This window comes from Medicago sativa, chromosome 2 (assembly GCF_051527215.1).
Source record: "Medicago sativa cultivar Bolivia chromosome 2, Bolivia_mono, whole genome shotgun sequence".
NCBI lineage: Eukaryota > Viridiplantae > Streptophyta > Magnoliopsida > Fabales > Fabaceae > Medicago > Medicago sativa.
The window spans coordinates 5,622,631-5,649,470 of NC_140750.1; the positions used below are offsets into that span (position 1 = coordinate 5,622,631).

The 26,840-nt window shown below is 31.6% G+C and overlaps 2 protein-coding genes across 2 annotated transcripts; both read right to left on the minus strand.

Moving 5' to 3' along the window:
• Positions 1-8,531: 8,531 nt before the first annotated feature.
• LOC146943907 (uncharacterized) lies at positions 8,532-9,274 on the minus strand. Its single transcript, XM_085742213.1, has one exon. The coding sequence runs from the start codon at positions 9,148-9,150 to the stop codon at positions 8,713-8,715; it is 438 nt and encodes a 145-aa protein (XP_085598339.1). The 5' UTR covers positions 9,151-9,274; the 3' UTR covers positions 8,532-8,712.
• Positions 9,275-19,177: 9,903 nt separating this feature from the next.
• On the minus strand, positions 19,178-25,638 carry LOC146943908 (putative hexosyltransferase MUCI70). The gene is made up of 9 exons (XM_085742214.1): positions 24,853-25,638; positions 24,160-24,396; positions 23,729-23,942; positions 23,447-23,556; positions 23,168-23,367; positions 22,277-22,380; positions 20,097-20,284; positions 19,808-20,007; positions 19,178-19,595 (listed from the first exon to the last, which is right to left on the minus strand). The coding sequence occupies exons 1-9, from the start codon at positions 25,082-25,084 to the stop codon at positions 19,365-19,367; spliced, it is 1,716 nt and encodes a 571-aa protein (XP_085598340.1). The 5' UTR covers positions 25,085-25,638; the 3' UTR covers positions 19,178-19,364.
• Positions 25,639-26,840: the final 1,202 nt, after the last annotated feature.

Below are 26,840 nucleotides of genomic sequence, written 5' to 3' on the forward strand. Positions count from 1 at the left end.
TTCCAATTGAATTATAGAACCACTAACTAGATAGTGCTTCTTAATATGCATAAAATACATTCATAGGCAAATATGGACTTTCACACATGCATTTGTTAAAGACAACCGCTTTTCATATATTTTTATTATTTTTTAAAAATTGAATTTTTAGTACCTACATTTAGAATTTTTGTTAATTGCACACATTTTAGGGTGCCAAAACGGACCAATTCATTTAGTTTGATCTGTTCCACCATCAACACGTCTAATGTGAAACTAGGTGGACCAACTGAAATAGGTGAAATGAAACTTTCACTTCGTCCTTGTCCTTTTACGGGGATGGTGGATTGATGAGTTGTCCGATTTATAAAAAGAGAAATGATATTTTGACAACTATTTTTTGACAACTATGGACAACTTTCTCTCTTAAACTCACATGATGTTGTTATCATCTCTCTTTCTTTTTCTCTCTCCATTGTTTTTGACCAATAAGAAGTGAGAAAAACAAGGTTGTCAACAAAGTTGTCATCAAATGGATGTCAAAATATCATTACTCCTATAAAAACCATAATAATCGAAACAAATGAAACACAATAAATTTACAAATATTTAAAGAGAATATTCGAATAAAAAATCAAATCAATTATCAAATTATAACGGATCAAGTCACAACAAGTATTAAAAATAAGGATATTAATGAATAAGTATAGTGTGTGTGTCTCTCTCTCTCTCTCTCTCTCTCTCTCTCTCTCTCTCTATATATATATATATATATATATATATATATATATATATATATATATATATATATATATCACAAAAGATACATGAAAGTATGATTAATTACATCTAATCCTAACAAAAAGAGAATGGACTTTTGGATTAGTCGATTATTGTACCGGATTTTTTGTCTCATATTTGCTTAGCCATTTCAGATTGAATAAGCTGACTTCCTCTGCGTTGATGCTTCGATTTTTGACTTGAGATATCCTTAACATATTCCTTCCTTCTTTGCTTAATCTTCATTTACATCTATAAACCAGAAATGATGTATGGATCACAATACTCATGATTGAATCACCTAAAACCAAAAGTATACAAAGATGGGGCAAAAAGCACATGTTTTCTACCTAAGTTAGTAAATTCTTTCAAAATATATCAATTACTTGTAAATTTGGCACTTATTTGTCACCGCCGTTGAGCCACTCAATCATGACAGCTCCAAATAAAATAAAGAAAAGAAATAGTTAATAATATAATCAACCAAGAAATTATGACTTAATTATTTCATTCTTCATTTATCTAGTCGAAGTTTAATTCATGAATAATTTTTATTGAATTATTCAAATAACTTCGATATTCTTTTTTTTTTCCGTTTCTACCCATGTAGTCTTTTGTGAATATCAAGTTTTCGATAGGAGAGATGTGGGTTATGAGAAGAGTCTACTATTGAACATTTGTTTATAAATGAGGCTAGTCATCATTTTACTAGTCGATTTTATAAGGATAAATTATGTCTCTTAACAAATAGTGTAAACAAAATCATAGTCAAATCACTCAAATGGAACCTTAAGTTCATCACATTCTCAAACTTTAATAGTAAATCGGATAAGTACAAACATAATATAAGTGCTATATATTCTACATATATGTGGTGGAAAGCTGGAAAGAAGTGGAAGTAGCTGTTGCAACAACAAATTCTTTAATCATAATCATAACTTAAACAAAGTGGAAGCTGCAGAAGTGCTTTAAGGTATGTTAAGTGTATGTTTTGTTTTTCAGAAATAAAAATTGATTTTGAATGAACTCATCATCTAAAGTTTATTTTAGCTAAAAAATGAGTTGAAAGTTTGCTCAAAAAAAATGAGTTGAAAGTAAAATGATTTATTTTTCGATATATTTTTGTAAAAATAAATTAAACAATAAATTTAAATGTATCCTTCAAAAAAAAATTAAATGTATAAAATAATTTTAGAATCAAAAGATCCAATTTTCAACTTCAAGCTAGAATCAATTCATCAACTCTAAAACAACTAAATATGTCAAAATTAAGTCTACATCTCTAAAATCAGTGTTTTCTCCTCAAAAAGCTAAACCAAACATAAATTAAAACTTAGAGAAAATTGATGACTCCACCACATGCAACACTTATTCCATGATAGGAAATATTTTTTCATTTTAGCATTTATAATAGTATAATCCATAGAACAAATTGAACAGAAGAACACACAAAAGACTATTTGGATGATAAAAACCAAATAAAATTGAGAAAAACAAAACACCTTTTATTGTGGTTGGTCCAAGTGACTATGACACCTTAAGCTGGTCGTGAGATGTTCTATCCCTAATGTGTATGGAAAAAAACCTAGTTGAAAGAAGAAAATCTATTTTACATGGCGAACAAATTTACAACAATGATTAGTCACTACCAAAATAGCAATGAATAATCTTTAAAAAATGGGGGTGGATTTAGAAATCCTCTAAACTTAATGTCTTAAGGTTTTGGGTTAAGATGTGTTGTCTAGCTCATTTGTATGGCGCTCCTGACTCAATCCTTTGGACTTTCTTTATGACCCCATAAAAATAGATTAATTATGGAAATTAGTGTTAAGTTTGTAAAATTTATATGTTCAGTCAAAAGAAAAGTTTGCAACGATTTATAAATTAAAGGATGCCATATATTTCATTTGAAAAAATAGGATGCCATACTTGATTTAAGTTAAAGTTGTGAGAGTGGTCCATAGTTGCAGAGATAGTAACGAATACAATTCCTTGCTGACCAAGCTTTCAATAATGATATGAAAGCTTTATGACAACAAGGGTTTATGGGGTCTAGCCAATGAGAAAGTGGTAGGGAAAAAAGGGCCAAATGGTCCCAACAGGAAAATGCTCATCCTAATTAAGTTTGAAGTCAACTTTGGTGACATGTCCCCTCTTCACTTTTGCTTTAATATTGTCAAATAAACAAGAACAAGAAGGAATTTGGTGTAAGAAGTGCATTGCCCGGATCTTTTTTGTCAAAATAGGAAATTGTGCTCACTCATCATCTCTATTATAATTCCTTTAGTAATAGACACAAATTTGCTTATGACTTGTGATACATATTGATCTTCAATTTAATTTGCTTAAAAAGACTTGTCATGCATCAAGGAAAGGGATTTTTCCATACCAAAAAATTGTTTTTGTCAATTCATACGTATCCATAGATATTTTTCTGGTCATGCTAACCAGTGTCCCAGAACATTATTAGCATTTTCCATATTTGTTTAGTTAAATAGGTAACTAGCCTAGTTGATGTCTGCTAACCAGCAAAAAATCCAACAAGCTTGTAGTTGGATCATAATTTATTTGTTAACAAATTTGATCAAATGCTAAGAGGACAATTCAACTTTCCAAGTCTACCAGGGGAAAGAGATCCTCTAAAAAAAATTCTCATGTTCTCTCAAGCTTCAAATTTCAACCCTTAATCAATTTGTCTCCTTTTTATTTTTCAAGGTGTAGCCCAATAGAAACACGTGTTTCAATTCTTTAAGCAAAGGACTTTTAGCAAACAAGAACACAGTAACATAAATTCCAACCCTGTATCTTGGTCAATATCACAATATGGATCAAACATTGCCTTCCATTCAAGCATCGCATTATGGCTTTTCCCTTCATTTTTTTATTGAAAGAGTAAGAAAACAGGAAAGATGACTCAATATTAAAGATCATGAGACCTTGAAAACTGTTTAAGAATCAATTGACTAGTGCTCAAACATTGCCCACTAGAAATAGAAAAAACGACATTTCCAATTCCAACCTAAATATAGTAACTTCACTGTTTCACATTTTAAAATGTTTTGGTTTAGTTTTTTTTACTTGGTTGATAATATTTTCCTTAAAGTAACATTTTTGGTCCCTGACTCTATTAGTTGTTTTGTATTTTGAACGTTAATGGTTCAATGTCTTTTGGATATTATTTAGTGGTTAATGACATAATGCCTTTTGGATCTTATTTGATACGTTAATGACTTAAAATACAAAACAACTAATAAAGTCAGGAACCAATCTGAGAAACGTTTGATAAAGACAGAGACCATTTTGAGTTATTAATAGAGTCATGGATCAATTCAAAAATTTAGTACAAAGACAGGGACCAATTTGATGGTTTACCCAATATAATAACCAATTTGACGGTGTAATTGAAGCATAGACTTTTGAGATATTTATAATTTCATGGCCCTACATGAAATCGTCCAATCGTCCTACAAAGTCAGAGACTAATTTGGTGGTTTACTTGTTGATTATGCAAATGCAAGTTGATGGCCCACATTTTCTCCTTCTGGTACCTCACCTCTATGTACACCAACATGGGTGCTTCAGTCCAGCACTCGGCAAGCAATACCCCCTCAGTGTTAATCAATAACTGTCACCCAAGGAGGAGGATTTAGAGTGCAAAAAATGTATGGAGGACCCGGAATGGTAGTTGTTGTGTTCCTTACAAAATTTGTTTCAATACATAGAGCAGAGAAAGAAACTTACAGATTATGTTGGTGACCCCCCTAATCATAGAGCATTCTATAAACTTTCCGCGGATCTAAAGACAATAGATGTGCTGCTGGAATTACTCATAGCCAACTCTGGTTCTGAAATTACTTGTAGAGAGGTTCCTAATAGGACAAGTATGTTATAGATGCATGCAAGGATGCTAAAATTGACTCTTACCAACCCATTAACAACCCATCCACACTGAGAAAATCTTTGGATGATAGCAAAGTAAATGGCAGCTCCCAACCAACAATGGAATTAGGTAGTATTCTATAGATATACTGAGAAGTTTAAGAAATATGTATTTGTATAGAACAAACAAGGCACATGTTATTCAAGTAAAAACAATATCATTGAATAAGCATTTACACAATTTGTATCAACTCAAATGTAGAAACAAATCTCATACCGGAATTCCACCACACGAGTTGTCCATAGCCATCTTACTTAAGTTATATATGGGTCCCTGATAGTAAACGGAAATGTTTGATTTCCTGCAAAATGGAGGACTGTACAACTAACGTGCTTGTTCAATATTCATTTTTAAAATGGTTATGCATAAATCAGAACAAAAGATGAAGCACAGGATAAAAGTCTTAATTTTGTTTTTGACTAAGATCGCAGTAGACAAGGACAACTTTTTACCCCACATACACATCATCCAATGGTCAAACATACATACCCAATTTTTTTTTTCTTCCCCTTCTTAATGCTTCTCTCCCTCACCCCTCCTCTTCCATACTTGTGTTATGCATAAACCATCAAACACTTGACTACTTATGTCTTATACTATGTTGTCTACTTGAGATGTCGACAAGTTTAAGCATCAAATGCACCGTTTTAGCAATATCGACAAGTTTTCAAGGAAACAAAAACATAGAAAGTCTATTAAGCAAACCATTAAAACCAAGGTAAGTAACCATGTTCAACTCGCAATATATACGTATTAAGTATACCCTTTCAACCATTCAGCCTTATACACCAACAACCAAGCCTTATCCCATTCAATGGGGTCGGCTACATGGATTAAATTCCACCATAATGTTCTATCATAAACCATATTTCGATCCAACTATTCAACTTTATACGGAAATAACAAATTTCTATTAGGTCAGCTGTAAAAGAGAGTAAAGAATGGGTAAAAGATGCTATTCTTTGCGGTCCATGGGAGCACGGAATCAGGGAGGTATTCTCCAATTGGCCAAGCAACAAAAAGAGATAGATTCTCAACCAATGTGGGGCTTTCTTTTTTACAACTCACACATGGATTCCCAATAACACCCCCAGGTTTGTCTCTCCGCATTGCTAAGTTTCCCTTGGAGCAGAGCAGAGCCTCTTTGAGGAAAATACTCAGGTCCCCGATTTCCCTTTCAGGCCTAAAGCCCCACTTCAAGTATTGAACTGTACCACTGTTGAAGTCTAGGGCAGCACACATGCAAAGGGAGATCTTCAGTGCATAATTACCTAAAACCTTAAAATATTGGGTACATGAGAGTTGTCTCTTGAATCATTTTCGTTTAGCCCTATCCTGGCCAATGCAGGATTCTTCTGTTAACCACTTTCATGGTTTCCCAATAGATATATATGATGCAATGGAAAACTTCCTCTTCTGACAGAAATTCAAGAGATATATTTGTATAAAAAAAATTGAATAAAAATGTGTTTGTAAAGGTTTAACGAAGATAACCTTGAATATCACTAGTCACCTATGATAACAACCGGAGCTCCAACAAAAGGTTGTATCCATTTTCAATCTTCAACTCTAAATATGTGCACTAAAGATATATTCATTAGATGATTTTTAATACAAGGACAAAGATGCAATACATATATATAGTGCAGTTAGAAATTTCTTGTACTCAATTCATGATATATTTTGTAAAAACTAACAGAGACAGACATACAATTTTAATTCTATAAAAGCATAGATGCAGCTCGTAATCGAACAATGATAAATAGCACTACATATAAAAAACTGTCAACTGGGAAGACAAATTGGCTTGTATGTTAAGTTAAGAGCAGAGAAATACCTTCCAAAGACTCAATTCTATTGAAACCAAAGTAGCTTCAAACTGGGAATCTCTGCTTGTGGTTGAATCAATCGTGTAAATAAATCCAGGCTTTACACACAAACCTACTTAAAGAGAGAAATATCCTATTCTCTGGCACATAACGAAAAGAGGAAGGAAATCCCAATCTAGAAGCAGGCAGTCAATGTTTGGTTGAAGTGATGGTACCAGTGGCAAGACCATTGAGAAAGAGAGGGAAAGGGGGAGAAGAGAGAGGACTCAAGGAAACATTCAAAAATTAGGCAACTCTGACAGTTAGTGCAGTATTTAAAGCAAAAAAAACTCAAGGGAATGGGCAAACCAACTGCAGCAAAATATTTTTTCTAAAACGGAAACTATCTAACAGCATCATTGCTATCACAGCTATAAAGAAAACGTCATCATTGATAATAGAGTTCCTCCACATTTGTGTACGATTCAATAGTCAATGCCTGAGGATAGTAATTCATAGTGACTGTAGGAAAATGGTATCTGAAAATTTTCACTTTTCCTGTAGACTAGTGTATATAGCTGGACTTCTTCAACCCAAAGAACCGGGCAATATAATCCAAAACAATTCACAAGAAAACTACATAATAACACTGACAGTATCTTAATTGGCCATAGACTGATGAAATGACACTTGTTATCAAATTAGAAATCAATGGCTAACTGTTTTCCTAACTAAAAATTTACCTAGAATACATTGTCTGAAAGAAAAATAAGTACACCATCATCCACATGTGATTGCGTTTACAATATTGTAAGTAAGATGAAATCCAGACTGACACATTACATATATACTGTACACTAGCGAGTCCCGAAAATAAGATCATGAACATAAATTACAAAGAAAATACTAGGAATTATATGAATATATCAGACTCACAAATCTGTTCAATAATTCTCACACTCAATGATGTGACTGGATTTAGACATTCACTCACAGAGCTGTAATAAATTAAAATGTGGACAAATTATATTGAATATCTATTATACAGTTTATAATGAAGTTTGGGCAAGTCTTACTTGGGCACAAAGAAGTAACTATTATAACAATTTACAATGAAGTTTAATTTTTTTGATGAAAAGAGGCAAATGTAATGAATATATTAATTATTCCATAACAAGTTTAACTTCGGTATAAATTTTCTATTTCAGATTCACGCAAGGATCGTATATAATAGTAATGTTGTAATATATATTTACTATCATTTATTTACATTTATATGCAAAGATCAGAATGCTCTAAGCATTGGCAGGGAATTTAATTTCACCACAGGACAACATTTCATCCAGCTGCTGTCCCTCAACAATTCTTTCCACTGTTTATATAATAAGTTAATGAAATGAAATTTTAAACTTAAATTCACAAATGCCTTCATCCATATTTTTCCATTAATTGCTCTATACTAAACATAAGTTCAATACAGCGAGAACATGATTTTTAAGTTAAGTCTTGAAATGAAAAGATGATCCTAAGAATTGAACATAAAATGCCCTAGTAGGAAAGATGCATCATTACTCATTAGTTTCTGTGATTCTAAAATCGTAGCCAACAAGTAACACAACTTTCACAAAACGACAGTCTGGATAAAAATCCAGCTAAATTTCAACTCAAATTTCACTCTATCCAGCTAAATTTCAGCTCAAAATTACAATGGAAACCATCACATATCCACAACAAGCAGCATAAATACACACTGGATTGTTATTCACACAAACCCGCAAACACAAATAACCTACCTTTCCATCAATGTCCTTACCTTCATATCAATTTTCCACTTATCAACAATCAGGTAAAAATTCAGCTAAATTTCAACTCAAGATTACAAAGGAAACCATACAAAATTCACAACAAGCAGCATAATTTAAACAATTCGATGAAAAATCCAAACTTGACTGAAGTTACAAACTCAATAACAATCATGTATCATTCATTCACACCCACAATAACAAATCAATAAAAAAAACACATTTCTGTAATTTCAACCCTAATTGAACTCAGGGTATGGTAATTCACATTTCACAACTTATAATAATGTACGATTTAAATACCGATTTGATAAGAAAACATGTGATATAATCGGTCAATTTTTACAGAGAAAATTCATAATGATAATGATGACAATAAACAAAATGAAAAAGGAAATTAAATCTAATCATACTTCTCTCTCCAAGAGTAAACAAGAAAGAAAACCCATGAAAGCGCCAAAAGCACATCACCAACAGTTTGTCTCAACCAATCCCAAGCAAGATCTTCAACTTTCCGTTCAAAGTAAATCCTCCAAAGAGCCATAAACACATGCAACAAAAAACAACCTTTCGCAAAGAAATGCTGAAAATCACGATCTTTCACAAATGAAACCATGAAGAGGAGGAATCCAATAGCAACAAGGAGTAAACCGGAGAAGGAATCGGAAGTTTTGATGAGAAGTTGATCGTGAGGGGTGGATCCGAGAAGCTTTGTGGCGGTTTGAACGCCGTGACCGAAGGTGTAAACTTCTTTCATGTAGAACATCATGAGTGCGCCGGAGGTGATTGCGATTATGGAGTGGAGAATGCAGATGACGAAGAACGCCGATGATGATGACATTGATCGGAAAATTGATTCGTCTGTGAAGATTCGAATTTTTAGGGATGAGACATTGGAAAATGGAATCTATAAAACCCTAATTCTCTTTCAGCTCACGAAATAGGGAAAATTGTTACTATTAATGTTAATGTTGATTAATAGTAGAAAGTTTTTTTTTAATAGTAGAAAAATTTATTTAGTTTTTTATTTATTTATATACAACCTGCATATGTAAAGTTATTTTACGTATGTATTTAATGATGTGTTGTTAGTTGTTGCATTAAAATGAATTGTCATTTGATGTGACATGACTCGCATGTATATTGTGGAATCAGTATGTCGTCAATGTGAAGATTCTATAAATATCTTTGTAAACGATTTTGATTTTACAGAGGATTAGTTTCTAGTAATTTAGAATACGCTTGAAAACGAAGTAAAATATGACAAAAAATTGTTCCATATATGAATAACATTTAGATTCTCCCGAACAATTTGTCATTTAGTGGAGGTCGGAAACCAAGGCTTAAGTATTTATTTCCATTTCAATTTATGTGATAACATATCATTAAGAAAAATTATATTTGTACAATGATTTTGTGATAAATTTTGGTCAACTCTCTCATACTTACTTAAGGTTTTTTCTTATTCACCCTCCTTTTTTTCTCTCTATTGTTTTTGAAAATAAGAAGAGAGAGAAAAAAATATTCTAAAAGTTAACAAATATCATTTCCTTATTGCTCCCTCCGTTTCAAAATACATGTCCAATTTTTGCAATGTGCAATATTCACTTAACTTATTTTGACCATACTTTTTAACTAATGTATAAATACAAAATATTAGCATGTAAGATGTTGTTTGATTTGTCTCGACAAATATTTTCAAAATATTAAATTTTTATAATATTTTGTCATATATAGAACAATTTTTTGTGCATTGGCATATGTGAAGTGGTTGACTTGGACATGTATTTTAAAACGGAGGGAGTATTATTTTTTGAAAGGTAGGTGTAAAACAGTTTATTTATTTTACATCACGGTGCATATAAATTATTAAATGTAGGTGTAAAACAATTTAACATGCATTTGAATTATTCATATTTATTTTATTTATTGTTTAATTTAATGAGAAAGATTCGGAAATGAAGAAGATTCTAAAGTTGGAAGATAAGGATCCGGTGGGACCCGGTGGAATGAGATAGTCCACGTGGAAGAAGATGGTAGTGCCGTGAAGAGTAATTCTCGGTGGAAATTGGATGGTTCGAATATCTGGTTGTCAAGAACGTCGGCAAAGGACAATGAAATGATGAGAAGAGTAGTATACTCCTCCATCTATCTATTCTTGTTTTTGTTCTTTGTGATACCAATCAATTTTTGAATCATGTAACGGTTCGGTTTGGATTGGTTTTCAGTCAAAAAAATGTTCGAACCGATGAAACCTTCATCGGTTTGGATTGGTTCGGTTTTCACTGTTTTTCAAAAAAGAAACCGAACCAAATTAATCGGTTTGGATTGGTTCGGTTGATCGGTTTGTTTAAAAATACAATTAAAAAAAATCATATTCTCACAAAATATTTCATAGAACTTTGTATAATTGTATTTCATATTTTGATTTTTCATGTTCTCTATTTTTCAAACAACTTTTTATATATAACTAACCTTACTCAGTATATGATCCAAGATTCATTCATCCATCATTCTTCAAAAACAACTTCATCAAACTCAAATATTTCAATCATCCATGATCCATACATGCATCATTCAGATCAAACTTGAAGCAAAACAGATCAAAATTAAAATCAGTTTAGAATTAACCGGTGTTAATCTCTAATATTTTTAAATCTCTAAAACTTATAAAATTATTTTTGAACCAACAAATAAAAAGTTATGCGTGCAAATTTAAAAAATTTCTAAGGATGCACTTTTTATTCAGTAGTATATATATATATTTTATAGTTTTATTTCAATTTTTATCGATACATATCACACGCGATCAAAATTTTACGGTGTTCTATTTAGTTTTATTTCATTTTCTAGTTCTAAGATAATTGCAAATCGCAATGCTTTCTTTTTTGAATGGATTTTTCTAATCTTCACTAAACAATGACATATAACGTGTATAAATCAATTACGTAGAAAATGAACATGGAAAATAATGAAATATAATGAGTATAAATCAATAGCATAAACATGATAAAACCAATCAAGAGATAAACGATCTCAGCGGTGACCGGTAGCGATGAACAATGAGTTTGGTGTGGTTGACGACTAGGGTTTCTTTTTTAATATAAATGAAAGAGTCGAGCTGATGACATGAGATGAAGATGATGATGAGATAAAGTGATGGATTAAAAAGTATTTAATGGGGTACTTTAATTTTGGGCTTAAACATAAGTTTGTGTGAAGTAGGATAATATTAGTAAAATAAGGAGTGTGGTTATCATCAGATTGGTTCATCGGTTTCACGGATTTCGAAATGAAAAACCATGAACCAAACCAAACTAGATCGGTTTCAATTGGTTCGGATCGGTTTCAAACCGAACAAAATAAGGTCGGATATTTTTTCGGTTTGGTTCGGTTTGAACTTTCGGTTTCGTTGGTTTTGTCGAACCACTTACACCCCTATTAGTGAACATTCAATTTCACTCCTTCCAAATTGTGAGTTTGAGAATATAAATAGGTGATACTAGTTTGGACACCCGTGCCAAGCACGGGCTAGTTAGTAAGTAGGAGATAGTAAGTAAGCTCTTTATATTATGATGATCATAGCACAAATGAATAAAGTCTAGTTGAGACGTCATATATTCTCTTTAAATTGTGCTTTTAATTTAGAAAAAAAATTACAAATATGATATGTAAAATTTACATTTAGATGTCAACGTATATTGAAGGAGGACACAATCGAAAACCAAACTCTCCACTCAACGAAAAAGGGATTTGAGAATTCGAGAAGAATTTCAAATTTTAGAATGAACGTTGAATTTTGAAACAGTGTGAAAATGTTGAAAGTTAGAAACAATATTTTATAAAATAAAAATCAATTAAATAACCTCAATTACCCCCTTCCCCTCAAAAAAGAAAAACATCAATTACCCCTTTAATTTTGTGATATGATCAATGTATGGATATCTTATAGGATAAATGCATAGTTGATTAATGATATGATAAATGTCTAATCTTGAATATCACATTAATGCATTCCTTTCTCACTAAAAACTGAAAATGTACATGCTGATGTGGATTAGTTTGATAACATTTAATGAGCTTAAGCACCATATATGTACACGTGTACTTTTGCATTTTCTGAAGCCAAATCTTTATAATAGAGAAAGTTTTTTTTATATATTAAAACACATTTACGTGCATTTGTTATTTTTTTGACAATTACGTGCATTTGTTATTAAAACATATGACATAATTTTAAAAAAAAATCAAGATAAACATTATAGGAAATTCGTAAAATTGAAATTTGAAAAATTACCGAGTTATTGGTAAAATTTAATTTTAGATATCATTCAATTCTCCTTTTAAATTATCTTTGTTATTATTATTTCACAAAAAAAAAAATTCCTTTAGAACCGGCAAATAGACTTTAATTTTACATAAAAAAAATTGAGGACACATCAAGGTCAGGACATGTCTCATGACTCAATAAGCACTTACAAATTTTTTAGAGATCCTTTGTCAAAGATATCTTCACGCTAATTGCGGAGATTGAATCCACACCCTTGAAATTGAGTCAACTCATTATTAGCAAAACCAATCTTGATTAGGAATGCTATTATTAGTATTATTAGTAGCAAAAATAGTGAATCAAAACATGATATCATATAATGGTATCATTTAAATAACATTTTTTCATCTGACTAAATAAATTAGACTTTTAACAGAATCATTTTAATTTAAATTACCACATTAATGACTATTATTTAAAGAACCTTTTATTTTTTAGTCTATTATTTGTCTGACCTATTAAACGACACAGTTTAATATTTATTGGATCAACCCAATTAAAATGACACATAAAATATAATTAATTTAAATTATAAAAATATAAATTTCAAAATTTAATCCATTCAAAAAAAATCAAAATTTAATGAAGTTTTTTTTTTGTGAATTTGTAAAAAACTTTTTTATGTAAATTAAATATTCCCTTAAAACAAATGAATATAAAACATTAATTAAAAGGTTAAAATATTCAGATAATTCATTTTTTTTATACAGATAGGAAAATCGAACTATTTGAATTTTAAATGTCTTCCATTTATTTTTTATAATATACTACTTCAATATTTGTTTGTTTCCATATTTTTTTTTTGGTTTAGTTGTTTCCTTTTTTTTGGTAGTGTTTAGTTGTTTCCTTTAATTAAGGGTTATAATTAACGCTATCATTTAATATTTTTTTTTCTGTTTTCTGTCTGATCCATCAAATGAGGCATTTTCATTCTAAATAATTAAATGACACATTGTAACCTTTATATAATCATTCTAATTTAAATGACATATTAATTACTCTTAAATTGCTTTATCATTATATTATCCTTAATAAATGCGAAAATAATTATATTTGAGAACTATGTTAAATTATTAAGTATACAAAAATACATGAAAATTTTGTGTTAATATAATTCATTTTTTGTTATATTTGAGAACTATATTAAATGGATTTTTTTTCTCAAAAAAAAAATCATTTTGGCTTGTTAAAAATACCAAATACGTGAAACTTAGAAAGGAAAAAAAAGAAAGAAAACAAAAAGAAAAAAGGCATGACATTGAGATAAAAGATTGAAAATAATACAATTTTTGATTGAAATGGTGGGTGGAATTGCTTGCAAATGGATGATATTTATAATAAAGGGTAGATAACAAAATTAACAATATTATTTAGTAGTCCCCACAAAAAAAATTATTTAATAGTAACTATCTAATTGACAAATTAAAGGAGAAAAAAGTCATATATTGATGGTCAAATATATAAGATGAAATGACACTTAAAGGATTGTGTATGTATATTGCTCAATGGTTGATTGAAGTTTTCGATACATTCTATTGAAGAAACTATGATAAGTGAAAAGTCGTCATAGTAAAACATGATGATTTAAGATGTCTTCTTATTAGAAAAGGTTTGTCCAAATTAGATGATGTGAATCAATTGTATGCAACCTTTATGATGATGTTTAACATGTCCGGAGAGGTGTTTAAAATCATCAATTAGGATTCATCAAATAAGAGTTCATGTGTAGGATTCATCAAATAAGAGTTCATGTGTAATATACGTTTTTGTGCAAGACAAAAATTCATAAAATAGATATAGATAAAGGCTAAATCAATTTATTGAGATTAGTTTATCGACATATAAATTCATTAAATAATATTCAATAAACCTAAGGCATCTAAACTCTAACATCTTCATTCTATATCAAATGCAAGACATTGTCTTGACTAAAAATTATATTGTTGATGTTGAACATCTTGAAGTCGTAGAATGTAGACACATGCTCTCCAATGAGATCCTGGGAAAGTAACATTATCAATTAACAATTAGATACAAATAAAAAAGAAAATTCACCCCATAATCTACGACCAAGTGATTAAACTTCTATGATTTCAAAACACATAAAAAATAATGAAAAAAATAATGATTTGTTGATGGGGGAAGAGACACATGAAAATAATGAAAAACAAATTGTCTATATATAGGGGAACAAATCATGGCATGATCAATTTTGATTGGTTGATGAAAACTAAATGAGTCATTGTCCATCTTGATTGGCTAATAAAAAAACAAATGAATCATAATTCAATTTGATTAGATGATAAGAAAACATTAAATGTAATGAAGAATGTGAAGATGCCACATGTACTTTTGCCCATAGAAGTAAGCTTTTGTATTATATAAAAATTTGTCGGGAGCAATTATCTAATATAATACTCCCTCCGTTGCATCTAATAAAAATGGTGCTTAGATATAGGGATGGAGGGAGTACATATGATTCAAAACTATAGTCGTGTTTATATGTATCTGGAAGATTATTATTTATTTGAGGGTACATTTTTAAAGTCTTTTTAACATCAACTTGATTAAAGTCTCGTTCAACTTGATTAAAGTCTCGTTTTTCAACATAAAATCTTCCAAAACCAAACTTTTTCAAAACTACTCCCTCCGGTCACCTTTATAAACAAAACTTGACTTTTTAGATACATTGAATGATTACTGTATCTAGTATTTATTATAAACTAGATACATTAATTATTCAATGTATCTAAAAAATGAAATTTTGTTTATAATAGTGACCGGAGGGAGTAATACTTATATAGAAAGAAAAGCAATCTTTATATAATACAAAAGCATACATCTATAAACAATAGTACACATGGCGTCTTCATATTCTCCATCTCATTTAATATTTTTTCATCATCCAATTAAAATGGATCTTGACTCATTCATTTTCTATTAGCCAATCAAAATGAATCATATGACTCATTTATTTTTCATCAACCAATCAAAGTTGATTATGACATATTCTTTCCTATATATAGACAATTTGATTTTCATTATTTTCATCTACCTCTTTCTTCCATAAAAAAAATCATTGCTTCCAACCCCATTCTCTTTTATTTTATTTATTTATTTATTTCTTATTTTTTATTGTTTTATTGTTTAATTTATTTAACATTTCTTATTCTTATATTACTTTATATTGTGATTTCTTATATCGTTATTCATATTCTCTCTTTTCAATTTTTTTTTTTTTTGTGTTTATAAGTTTTTTGTTTTTGACCGGATCTTTAGTTTAGACGTGGAAGTCAATCAAAAGAAAAGAAGAAATGCATCACATATCAACCAAAAAATATATCGAGGATTTATATAACCCTTTTATTTTATTTTAATATCTCGATACTCGCAACCTTTTCTATCTATTTATTTTTCTTTGTTTAACTTTTCTTATATTTCTTATGTTTATATTTTACTTTTGATAATTTGCTCCAAAAATATGTCATTACACCAAGATCTTATAACTTCTCTGAGATCAATTCGGTCATAGAATCATGAAGCAAAGTTATTCGAATCATTCATGTTTGGTTCGTTCATGATGTCATTTGTGACACACATCCATTCTATCTAGATATGGTTCTGATGGATGAATCAATATGTATATTATGAATATAATTTTATTTTCACTTTTTAAATTATTCTAATTTTTGAATTTTTATTTGAAATAATTTTTATATTTTTTTAAAAAAATTAAGCAAATGGAATCAAAAAACTAACAAACCAGTTCATCATAAAGTTCAGAGTTATAAGGGAGTCTGCAATGGGTTGGATCATTGTATTTGATTAAAAGAAACCCTAAAAAATGATATTGACAACACATCTTCATCAAAAAACTTAAGACATTAGGTATATTGGTCATCTTACTTACATGTTGCTCAATATCTACTCTTGCATCTAATATAAAAGTTTAACTCACAGATGACAAATTAATATCTCTCCTTTAAATGTGGACTCTCTGTGTCTATGATATGGTGAAATAGTCGAATAAGGTGTCAGTACAACATGTAAAAAAGTAAGAAGACGAAAGAAATGATGAGGGAAGATAGTAAGTTACAAAAGATGTTTTGCTCTTTTCTTTCATGAGGGAAATAAATTACGAGGGAAGAGAAAGTAAATTACAAAAAAGAAAGAAGACGAAAGAAATGATGAAGGAAGATAGTAAGTTACCGGTAATTTTATGAGTTTGTTGAAGGAGTTAAAGATTATTGAATAATTATGCTACCATAAAATTAGACTCATTAAGAATAAGTCACATCAATTATAAATGTCTAATAAGCATGTATTTTATCAATTATAAATGTCTTTAGATCAATATATGTGGATAATCTCACTTATATATTATTCAACATCTACTCTTTCATCCATTGTATAAGTTTTACTCAAATTTGACACATTAACATCTCACCCTCAAGTGTGTGACTCTCCGCGTCTTTAATTATGTGACATAGTCAAATAAGGTTAAACGAAGGCACAACATGGTCAAAAAGGTGATTTGATTGTAATCAAATGGAGGGAGGTTTATGTTATTTTCTTTCGTGAAAAGAGAAAATGAAAACTAGAAAAAGAAAGAAGATGAAAAATATATTTGAAATTGAGAAATATGTCTAATGAAAAAGAAACTTCAGATTGAATGAATTGTTGGTGATTTTATGGGTATGTTGAAGGAGTTGAAGATTTATGGGCTATTAATTTACCCAAAAATTAGACACAATTAAAAAAATGTTGAACATTTAAAAATGTCTAATAAACACGTATTTTGTCAACTCAGCATAACACATCAGCGTTTTTATTTGGTTAAATTCTAACAAAGATCAGAATCGAAAGAATTTGAAATAATAGAAATTGGTTAAAAAATGTTGCATTAAAACGGATGGCACCCAAAAAAATAAATTGGATATAAAAATTAAACAAATGAAATCTAAAAGCTAACCAAACCGTTCATCATAATGTTCAGAGTTCTGAGGGAGCCTACAATGGATTGTATCATCACATTAGGTTAAGAGCAACCACACAAATGAGATTGACACCACATCGTTACCTAAAACCTCAAGACATTAGTTATATTAATCATATCATTCATACATTTCTCAACATCTACTATTGCATCCAAATAAAGTCAAATAAAGGTAGACCGAGACACAACTTGGTAATAAAAGGTGAGTTGTTAGCGGTTTCATAGATAAATATTTTTGTTAATTTTTTTTTGAGGGATTGTTCATTTATTTCATGAAAAAATAGAAAGTAAATTAAACAAAAAAGAAAGAACAATAAAAAGAAATTAGAACATGAGAGAGAAATGATAAGGAAAAAAAATTAAGGAATGTTAGTTTCATTTGCGAGAGTATAGGAAATAGTAAGTTGTTGGTAATTTTACAGATTTGTTGAAGGAGTTGGAGATTATTGGTATTTATGCTACCAAAATAGTATACTTATTAAAGAAAAAATGTCACATCAATTCAAATTGTAAAATAAACATGTATTTTGTCAACTCAGTAGAACACATTTACACTTTTCCATCGTCAGTTCCTACCAAAGAACAAAAGTGAAGCAATTTGAAGTAACAGAGATTAAATAATGTTTTTTTTGCATGAAAGCGAATGACATCCAGAAACTAAAATTTAAACAAATCCCAAAAACTAACAGAATAATTTATCATAATGTTGAGAGTTCTGTTAGAGATTATTGGGTTGCATAATCATATTAGGCTAATCATATTAGGCTAAAAGCAACTACACAATTGAGATTGACATCACATCTTCACCCAAAATTTTAAGACATTAGGTGTATGGGTCATATCATATATATGTAGTTCAACATCTACTCCGACATACACTGAAATTTTAACTAACTTGATACATTCACTTCTCTTTGTTAAATGTCAGACTATATGTGTTCGTGATCCACCACAAAGAACCACGCCCGTGCACTCTCTCACAATGTTAAATTGAGATATCATACAACTGTTAGGCCTTCTGAAGGACAAACCACTGGTGTGAATCGACACATTTGAGAAAGTTCAACCACACATGTGAGAATGATACCACATTTTCATCCAACATATTAAAATTTAAGTATGAGTTTTTTCATTTATTTGTTGAATATATTGAGCTTGAACTGCATTTGATATATCACAATATCCTCTTTCTTAAGTATGACGAAATTCTAGCCCGTGCTTAGCACGGGTTTCCATACTAGTACCATAAATTATGGATCACAAATTGATATAACCAATACAAAAATTGACTTTAATGCCAGCCTGGCTCATTAAGATACGGAACTTGGAAACAAAAACCAAATATAGGAAACAAGATTTAATGTGGATAACAATGTTTCCTTGTAATAATAATGCAGTGAAATTGCAAGCATCTATACCCTTCCTTGTAATTATGGAGCAACAAAATGAGTTACCGTATGCTTAGAATTTTTTGTCACAGGTAGCAACCATTACCATATAATTATTGAAAATTTTACTTTATATATATATACAACAAAAAAATCAACAAAGATGGACAATTGCACAAAGTAAAAAGAATGAGAGTGTCCTTGTGGAAAGTGGAAACCGTACAACATTCATCTTCTAGTTCCACATTTTCCCTCAGCTCTGCAATGAATCATTTTCGTAGGTAGAATGCCGAAACAAAAACAACAAAAAAATTATGATATAATCACCCAAAACAAAACTTTTAATTTGCTTCAACGTCCCTATTTCCAGCCACAACTTTGCGGTGCCGCCTAGAACCCGCTCTTCTATCTCTTCCACGTCTTCCTGAGCCTCTCTTAGCTGTTGGAGTAACAACTTTTTCTTGTGTAGTTTCAAGCATAGGCAATGGAGGAGGGGGAGATGGTGGAGGTGGTGGCGGATCGAGAGCAACCACTGGTGCAGCTAGGCGCTCCAATACACCCCTATGGTATTTCTGTAAGCACAAAACAAAAAATTGATATTGATTATTTGAATATAGTCAAGTATGTAAGTGAGTTTTATATTAGGGAATGGTGCAAAAATTGGATTTTAAAGATCAATCATATGAACTATTGTATTATCACTTCTCAGAAGCCAAAAGTCTACTTGCAAAGCCAGAACTCTTCCTTCTAAGATATTTCATACAGATAATAATAAAAGAATTACCTGAACTACAAAGTTGCGCCTTTCACAATCCAAGAACATGTGAAAATGAAAATCCACCTTCGACAAAAATTTGTCCCGGACAGTTGAGAAACTAATCTGGTCCCTAGAAGTAAATCGGTCAACTTCATTGAACCAAAGACAAGTGAAGAGGTTGCTAATAGGAACATGCTCGCGTATTATTACACATCCTTCAGGAACGTCTGAAATTGAGCACAATCAAGGATGAGAAAAATAGTCAAAGTTGAAACAAGCGAATCTAATCTGAGAATTAAACAGAAGTTCGGCATACCACTTATAAGAGGAAGCTTGGCCTCCGTGTACGGAGTCAGTCCCTCCTTCTTGTAAAACTCAATCTGAAAGTCAATAGAGGCATTATCATACTTTGCTGCAGCTTTATTTGCCTCGGCCTCAACAAATACATCAAAGCGTCTATAATGTTTGGATATTGCAAAAGTTGCATTGTTCCTCCACAGAAACCTAACGGAGAATGAGAGGAATTTAGGTGCCAAAATATGCATTCCTATCAAGACATAGCAAAATAAAGCTAATACAAAGTAAGCATGTATTGGTATGAAAATTGAAAAGTTCCCCTAAAATTACATTCAGGGACATACCCCAAACCAATTACACAGGAAAATTCAATAATAACTCAACTTTGATTTTTATGTAACATACGGTATATAGTAAGGTCTTCATAGTGTAGGACTTGAATGACCACTCAATAAGGAAAACAAGACTTGGCATAAATCAGGCAAAAGAGAAGGATCGAAAGAGTCAATAACAACACCTATGTTCAAGGAAATGATCATGTGACGGAAAGTAAAAAAGATGAAGCAACAGAAGAAGCTTCTTGCAATTAAACTTTACAGTCTCAAACTAATAGTTCTATATGCTGAAGTAGACATTTGGCAAGAAAACAAATCAGATACATTAGATCTATCATCCTATAAAATATGGATTTATGAAAGTTCCTAAAAGGTGAGGATTGATAACTTAATTTATGCTAGCTCCTGATGTGAACCAATGTTAGTGAAGGCCTGCATCACAATTCACATGGAGATAATTATACAAATTTACACAAAGAGCAGGCTGAGACCAAAACTTCTGATCAATTCTTATCTGCACTGCAGCATGTATTGATGGCCAAGTCAGTCCTCTTGGACTTGGGCTTTGACCAATTACAAAATCATAGCTATGTCAGCCCGGAAGAAAATTTCTACATTGGGATCAAAATGGATATTTTAGTACCTGGAAGATTAGGAAGACGGTAAATGACTTGCCTGGTTTATTGCGAGCTCAACGGAGCAACTGTTCATTGTTGCTCGTTGGGGGATAAATTGAAACCCAGACAAGAATAAGATGAATTAAATTTCTGATTAAAGCTATCCTCGCAATCACTATGTTTATGTATTGGTATGCAGCCTACTGAAACGTGGAGTAGGGGCATAGATTTATTTCATTAAACTCAAACTTACAGCCACCACACTATAGAGAAAACTAGAAGCATAGCGTGGTAAAAAAGTATTTAGAGCCCACCATGTGTGGGAAACAAATCACTAAGTTGAAATTTTCAGAATTTTCAATATCGTGTAATGACGGAAAGAATTGATAGATATATAAGGAACAGAGTGATACGCCCCAAGTTGTGTCAACAGTCTCAACAAGCCTAATTATACTGGGCCAACAAGAGTTGAGAAAACACCTCAATAATTGAAGGATTATGTGTGACTTCAGTAAAATGGACACATTGCTTACAGCCATAGGATTCCAATATGTCATTTTAATTCTGTCCAGATTTGCTTCTAGATTTTAATTCCAAGAGTGACTTGGAATTGATCTGCAATGGTAGGGAGGGGAAATTTCCTATAAATGCAGTCATCTATGAATGAAGGCAGAAAAATTAAACCCAATTCCCTGGACCTGGAGTCTGCCAACACTCGAAGCTTAGTTCTTTATTTAATTCTATCACTATTACAAAGATTAGACAAAACAACACAAATAGAACAATTGTGAAACTGGATGAAGAATATACAAATAACCATAATCGGTAAAACCAAGAGATATATATTACAAGCATATAACAAGCTTGACAACTCCTAATGCATCTGTGGTAGTAAATAGTATCATTTGGCTTAGAATTTCTAGAGGGTAGTGGCCAAGATGGTACTTTCAATTTTCTCATCAATTAAAATTAGTTATTCTCAATTGAAAACAAAATGAAATAAAACAAACATTATAGGGAGAGGTCAAACTTCTATTGGAGATTTTTTTTTTTTTGGAGAGTTCTTATAAATTATACTCTTATGATGGTATAAATACAATATAACGTGGAATTCTGCATAAACAGTGGATGCTATCAATCTCCAGTAGAATTAAACATAAAGGTGAACCTTGTATCAGATGATGTACAAATGTATGAGTGAAATGGGATGTACTCATAAGTTTCACACAAGCAATACAGAAATATACCTTTCAAGGATTTGATATGGATCAACAACAAGCTCAAGCTTTCCATCAAGCCATATAGAGTAGCGGGCATTTGGAGCCATTCTGTGCAATAGAAGCTTTGGAATCTGTGAAAAAATTATTAAGTTACATGTACATAAAAGTAGTAACTAGTAAGTACTAATTGGCAAACAGTTAAAAGAAAGTGGGCAACATATTTTGCTATTTCAATTTACACCAAAAAGCTAAAATTATATTTTGAATTAAAAAAATCATCATAATGCTCAGACAAGAGGATCTAGCCAATATTACATCTACTGATCTAAAGCCTTTCCTCCCCCCCCCCCCCCCCCCCCCCCCCTTCTTTGTTCCTTTCTGGGTATAAGGATTTGTTTGGTTCAAAAAATAGGAGGCAAGGAGAGGGATTTTAATTGGGGGGGGGGGGGGGGAAGAGGAGGGAGAGATTTTAAAATCTTGTGTTTGGTTGGACGATGGGAGGAGAGGAATTTTAAGAGGGAAAGTGTGAAATTACATTTTTCACCCAAGTAATATTTAAGCTCACATTAAATAAAAGGATATTTAAGCACTACAAATTTTGTACAAATACTTTCTCCCCCCTCGAAACACCCCCAACTATCCCCAACTTATGGAGGGGAGCTAAACTTGGATCAGGAGGGATTTTGCTCCCGTGCCCTCCAAAATATTGAATCAAAGGATTATCCCTCCTTCCCCTCCAACCAAATATACACTAAGGGTCAGACAGAATGACATACTGAACACTCCAATGTAGATTACATAAAGACAACAATGATCAGATCATATCATTAAAAAATTCATCAACATATATTACTAACAGCTAATAATATCTAGTTCACAGTCATATCATGACAGTGCTTGCTGACAAATATTTCTGACCTTCCCTGTACGTCTTGCATCTGTATAAGGAAGATTATGCGCGACAATAATTCTCCATAAACCAATCTTCTTGCTGGTTCCCAACCTGCCGGAACTCCTCAAATATTTTTCTGTTTCTTCGTCTACAAACATAAGGAAGCACACAGTCTGCTTTGAATGCTCGCTTATGTTTTTTGGCTCATTTACCTCATCAAAATTTCCTGAACAAGAGATTTAATTCATCATGAAAGTACAAGATTAAGCAAAATTAAATAAAAGCAGAAACCATATAATACAGACCAAATACAGCTGACGCAACAACTATGCCCCGGCATTGCTCCATATCAAGGAGGTCGTCTTCATCTATGTCAAATCCTGTGTTGCGGCCAGGTTTAATTCCTCTAACAAATCTGAATGATGTATTTATGCATCATTGAAGATGCAGAACGGACAGATGTGAGTAAAAGGGGAGGAGAAACGTCCTACATTACTGGGAAGACGAATTATAGCCGCAAAGAATATTATACAATGCCTAAAGATATGGAAAGAGAAGTGGTTAATCCAACAATAACTAATACATACCCACAATGCACACACATTGACTCCCGTATATCAAAAGAATCATTTCTTTGCCTCAGAGTGGGATATCCACCAAAGTCTGAACCACCAAATTCTCCATCTCTGCTTAGTTTTTCCTCGTAAGTAAATGTTAAATTCTTAAGCACCGGAGACGGAGAGGGAAACTTTGGCATGAGCCCACTGGCTTCATCCGCAGGAAGGTAACATACGGGACATGCTGAAAAGAAAACAAGCCAATATATTCAGGAACAATACCATTAACATTTGGTAATTTGAAACATGTCCTAAGCTTTCCATGCCATCATTAACTATCCAAATTTGAGGAACCAGTTGATATTCACAAGGATGAAGGACACTATTGTGAATTACTAGGCATAAAATAACCTAATATAGTACATCTGAGCATCAATTAGTAAAACAAAACTAGAACTTACGTCTTGGCCCAGTGCGCTTTTTATCTGCTGGTGGTGGAGGGAGTGTAAAACTATTACACGGATGCCCCGGAGGAAGATTATAACCCAGGAAATAACTTGGGGGAGAAGGGGGTAGAACCAAGTTTGTAGCCAAATCCATAATCGTTGCTGTGGAGGTCATAGCTGGAGAATCATTTATAGGCATACTATCATTCACACTGATGCTTTGCACACCGTTCCCCTCCTGTGAATCTTCGCCTGAAAGCAAGTCATGTCACGTAAATCAAAAGTTGAAATCACATGAATCCAATTTTGTTAAATAGAGGCTATAGCATAACAGAATTCGAACAAATTGCTCTTGTTCCACAATACACTATTAAAAACAAAATATTGTCAAAGCACAGCTATAGCACTATAACATTGTTGCGAGCAGAATTTAAACAAACATCTATTTTCCGCAATCTACAATTGACAACCATGCATGAATCACAAAAAACAAGTTATCTTCCCCATCAACAAAGCATTCCTAGATCGATGGTTAAAGAATAAATCCAATAAGGAACCACATTAATCAAAATGAAATTTAAAAACTGCTTAACTCATACACAAATTGATGAAGTTACAAAACTACCTAAAGGGCATCAAAGTACAAACTAGAAAACAATCAAAGTTATATAAAATCAAAACAGGAGAAAGTGAGAGAAATTATGAAACCTTTTCCAACGTACAAAACCCAGATGAAAACAGCAGCAGAGATAACACAAAGAAACAGCATTCCAACCTTCTTACGACCAGCAAATTTACAGATCCAATGAAACAACTTCTCTTTCTCTTTAAGCATCTTAGAAGGCTTCCTTGCAGATTGAATAGGAGACAAACCATTCTGTAATTGTTTCTCTAAAGATCCATAACTACCAGAACGAATACCCAATGACCCACCACTCATCTTCTCTCTAAAACCTCACGATCATACCTTCCTCTCATTGCCCTTTACACCCTTTCATCAAAAATTTCATCTTTTCAAATTCTTCCAACACACAAAACCCACTTCACCAATTTCCCCTAAACTTAAAGAATACCCTAACAATTACAATATCATGAAATCAAATCAAATTCACCTACTATTGATGAAATTGCACTATAGCAATGCCACACTAAGTTTCAACTCAACAAGGAAAAATGAAAATTGAAAATTCTATGCAAAATTATGTATAATATCACAGTGGAGAAGAAGATCAAAATCGAATCAAAACGTGTGATTTTAGAAAATTGAAGTGAAATTCGATTATACGACACTGAATCAAAAAATGGGTCCCGAGAAAAATTGCAACTTTTTAAGAAACAAACAAGGGGATGAATGAATCTAGGGTTCAATGATTGACACTATAGGGTTTTTAGTTTTTAGCAGAGAAGAAGAAATTAGGGATCAGAAAATTGTTTTTTTTTAATTTTGGTGCTGAATTTGAAAACTGAGCAGTGTTGATCTCGAAGGAGAAAAATACTACTAAATATTCATGGAATATATTTATTTATATACAAGATTATGTGAAAAAATAAATCTTTATTATTTTGGACAGTATTAATTAACACAGCGTGACATGACAGAGAAATACATGGTGCTACATTGCGTCAGTCGTTCACATTTGGCATCTTAATGAAGTTAGACATAAGGTCAATTATTATTAATTCAATTTCATTTTTAATAGTACAATATAATCTTTTGATTCATTGGACAGCATGTCCTAATAACAGTTAATTAATATAATTAATTAATGACAAACGGTTTGTTTAGTGATAATACCATAAACATTTTGCCGCGCACAGCTTGTCCTTAATGATTAGTGTTTATTCTTGGTGTTGTTTATATTCTTAGTATACCTATTTTTGTTTTATATTTATACTTGAAGAGAATACAAAAAGAATTGGATTGGATTTTTTATTATTATAATTACACATTTAAACAAGTTTACTTTTTAAGAATATGATAATATTAGCCTGAAGATCAATCCATAGCAACACGTAGACTAACGTCCACCGCACTAAGACACGTTGCCTGAAGGAACACGTTAATATCAGTGCATTGTATATATTTGAGCACGTCTCTGCGCGACAATCACCCTACATGTGTCCTGTAAATGCTTCCTAATTAGACGCTGCATGTTCAGGAGACGGTTATCCTCACGTGCACTTATATAAAGGTGATTTAGCTTCACCATCAAAGTACAATTCACTTTTTTTTTTTTTTGAGCAAAGTACAATTCACTTTTCACCACACTTTTTACACATTCTTTCTGAGTTCCATTACTGACTTGAGCGTTGGAGTGCTAATGTGCCTGCAGGCACCTTTCGCCCCACCGCGAAGACTCATCGCCACCGTACCGAAGCACTTTCTATCATCGTTGTCTCTCATCCATCCTCACCGGAGAGATCATTTCCTAAAAAAGATAATGTGATAATATTAATGTTATTGAAAAAAAAAAATATTTATCTATTTATTATATTGTTGATAAAAGATTAAAATTGTTTGTTACTATTTAAAAGTCACAAACTTTTATACATATAATCTTAATCATAATCAAAATTTCATAAAAAAATCTTGCTTATAGTTTACACGTGTTGAAGTAGCAAAAAAAGCAGACAAACGAGCGCATAGTACCCGTATGAACGCTAGTTAGTACATAATAATATAATGGATTAATTAA

Coding starts and splice junctions, on each gene's coding strand:
- LOC146943908 (XM_085742214.1), bottom strand. CDS start 25,084: ATGAGTGGTGGGTCATTGGGTATTCGTTCTGGTAGTTATGGATCTTTA. Junction 23,943..24,159: donor AAAGCGCACTGGGCCAAGAC/GTAAGTTCTAGT, acceptor TTTTCTTTTCAG/CATGTCCCGTATGTTACCTT. Junction 23,557..23,728: donor TCAATGTGTGTGCATTGTGG/GTATGTATTAGT, acceptor TACATCATTCAG/ATTTGTTAGAGGAATTAAAC.
- LOC146943907 (XM_085742213.1), bottom strand. CDS start 9,150: ATGTCATCATCATCGGCGTTCTTCGTCATCTGCATTCTCCACTCCATA.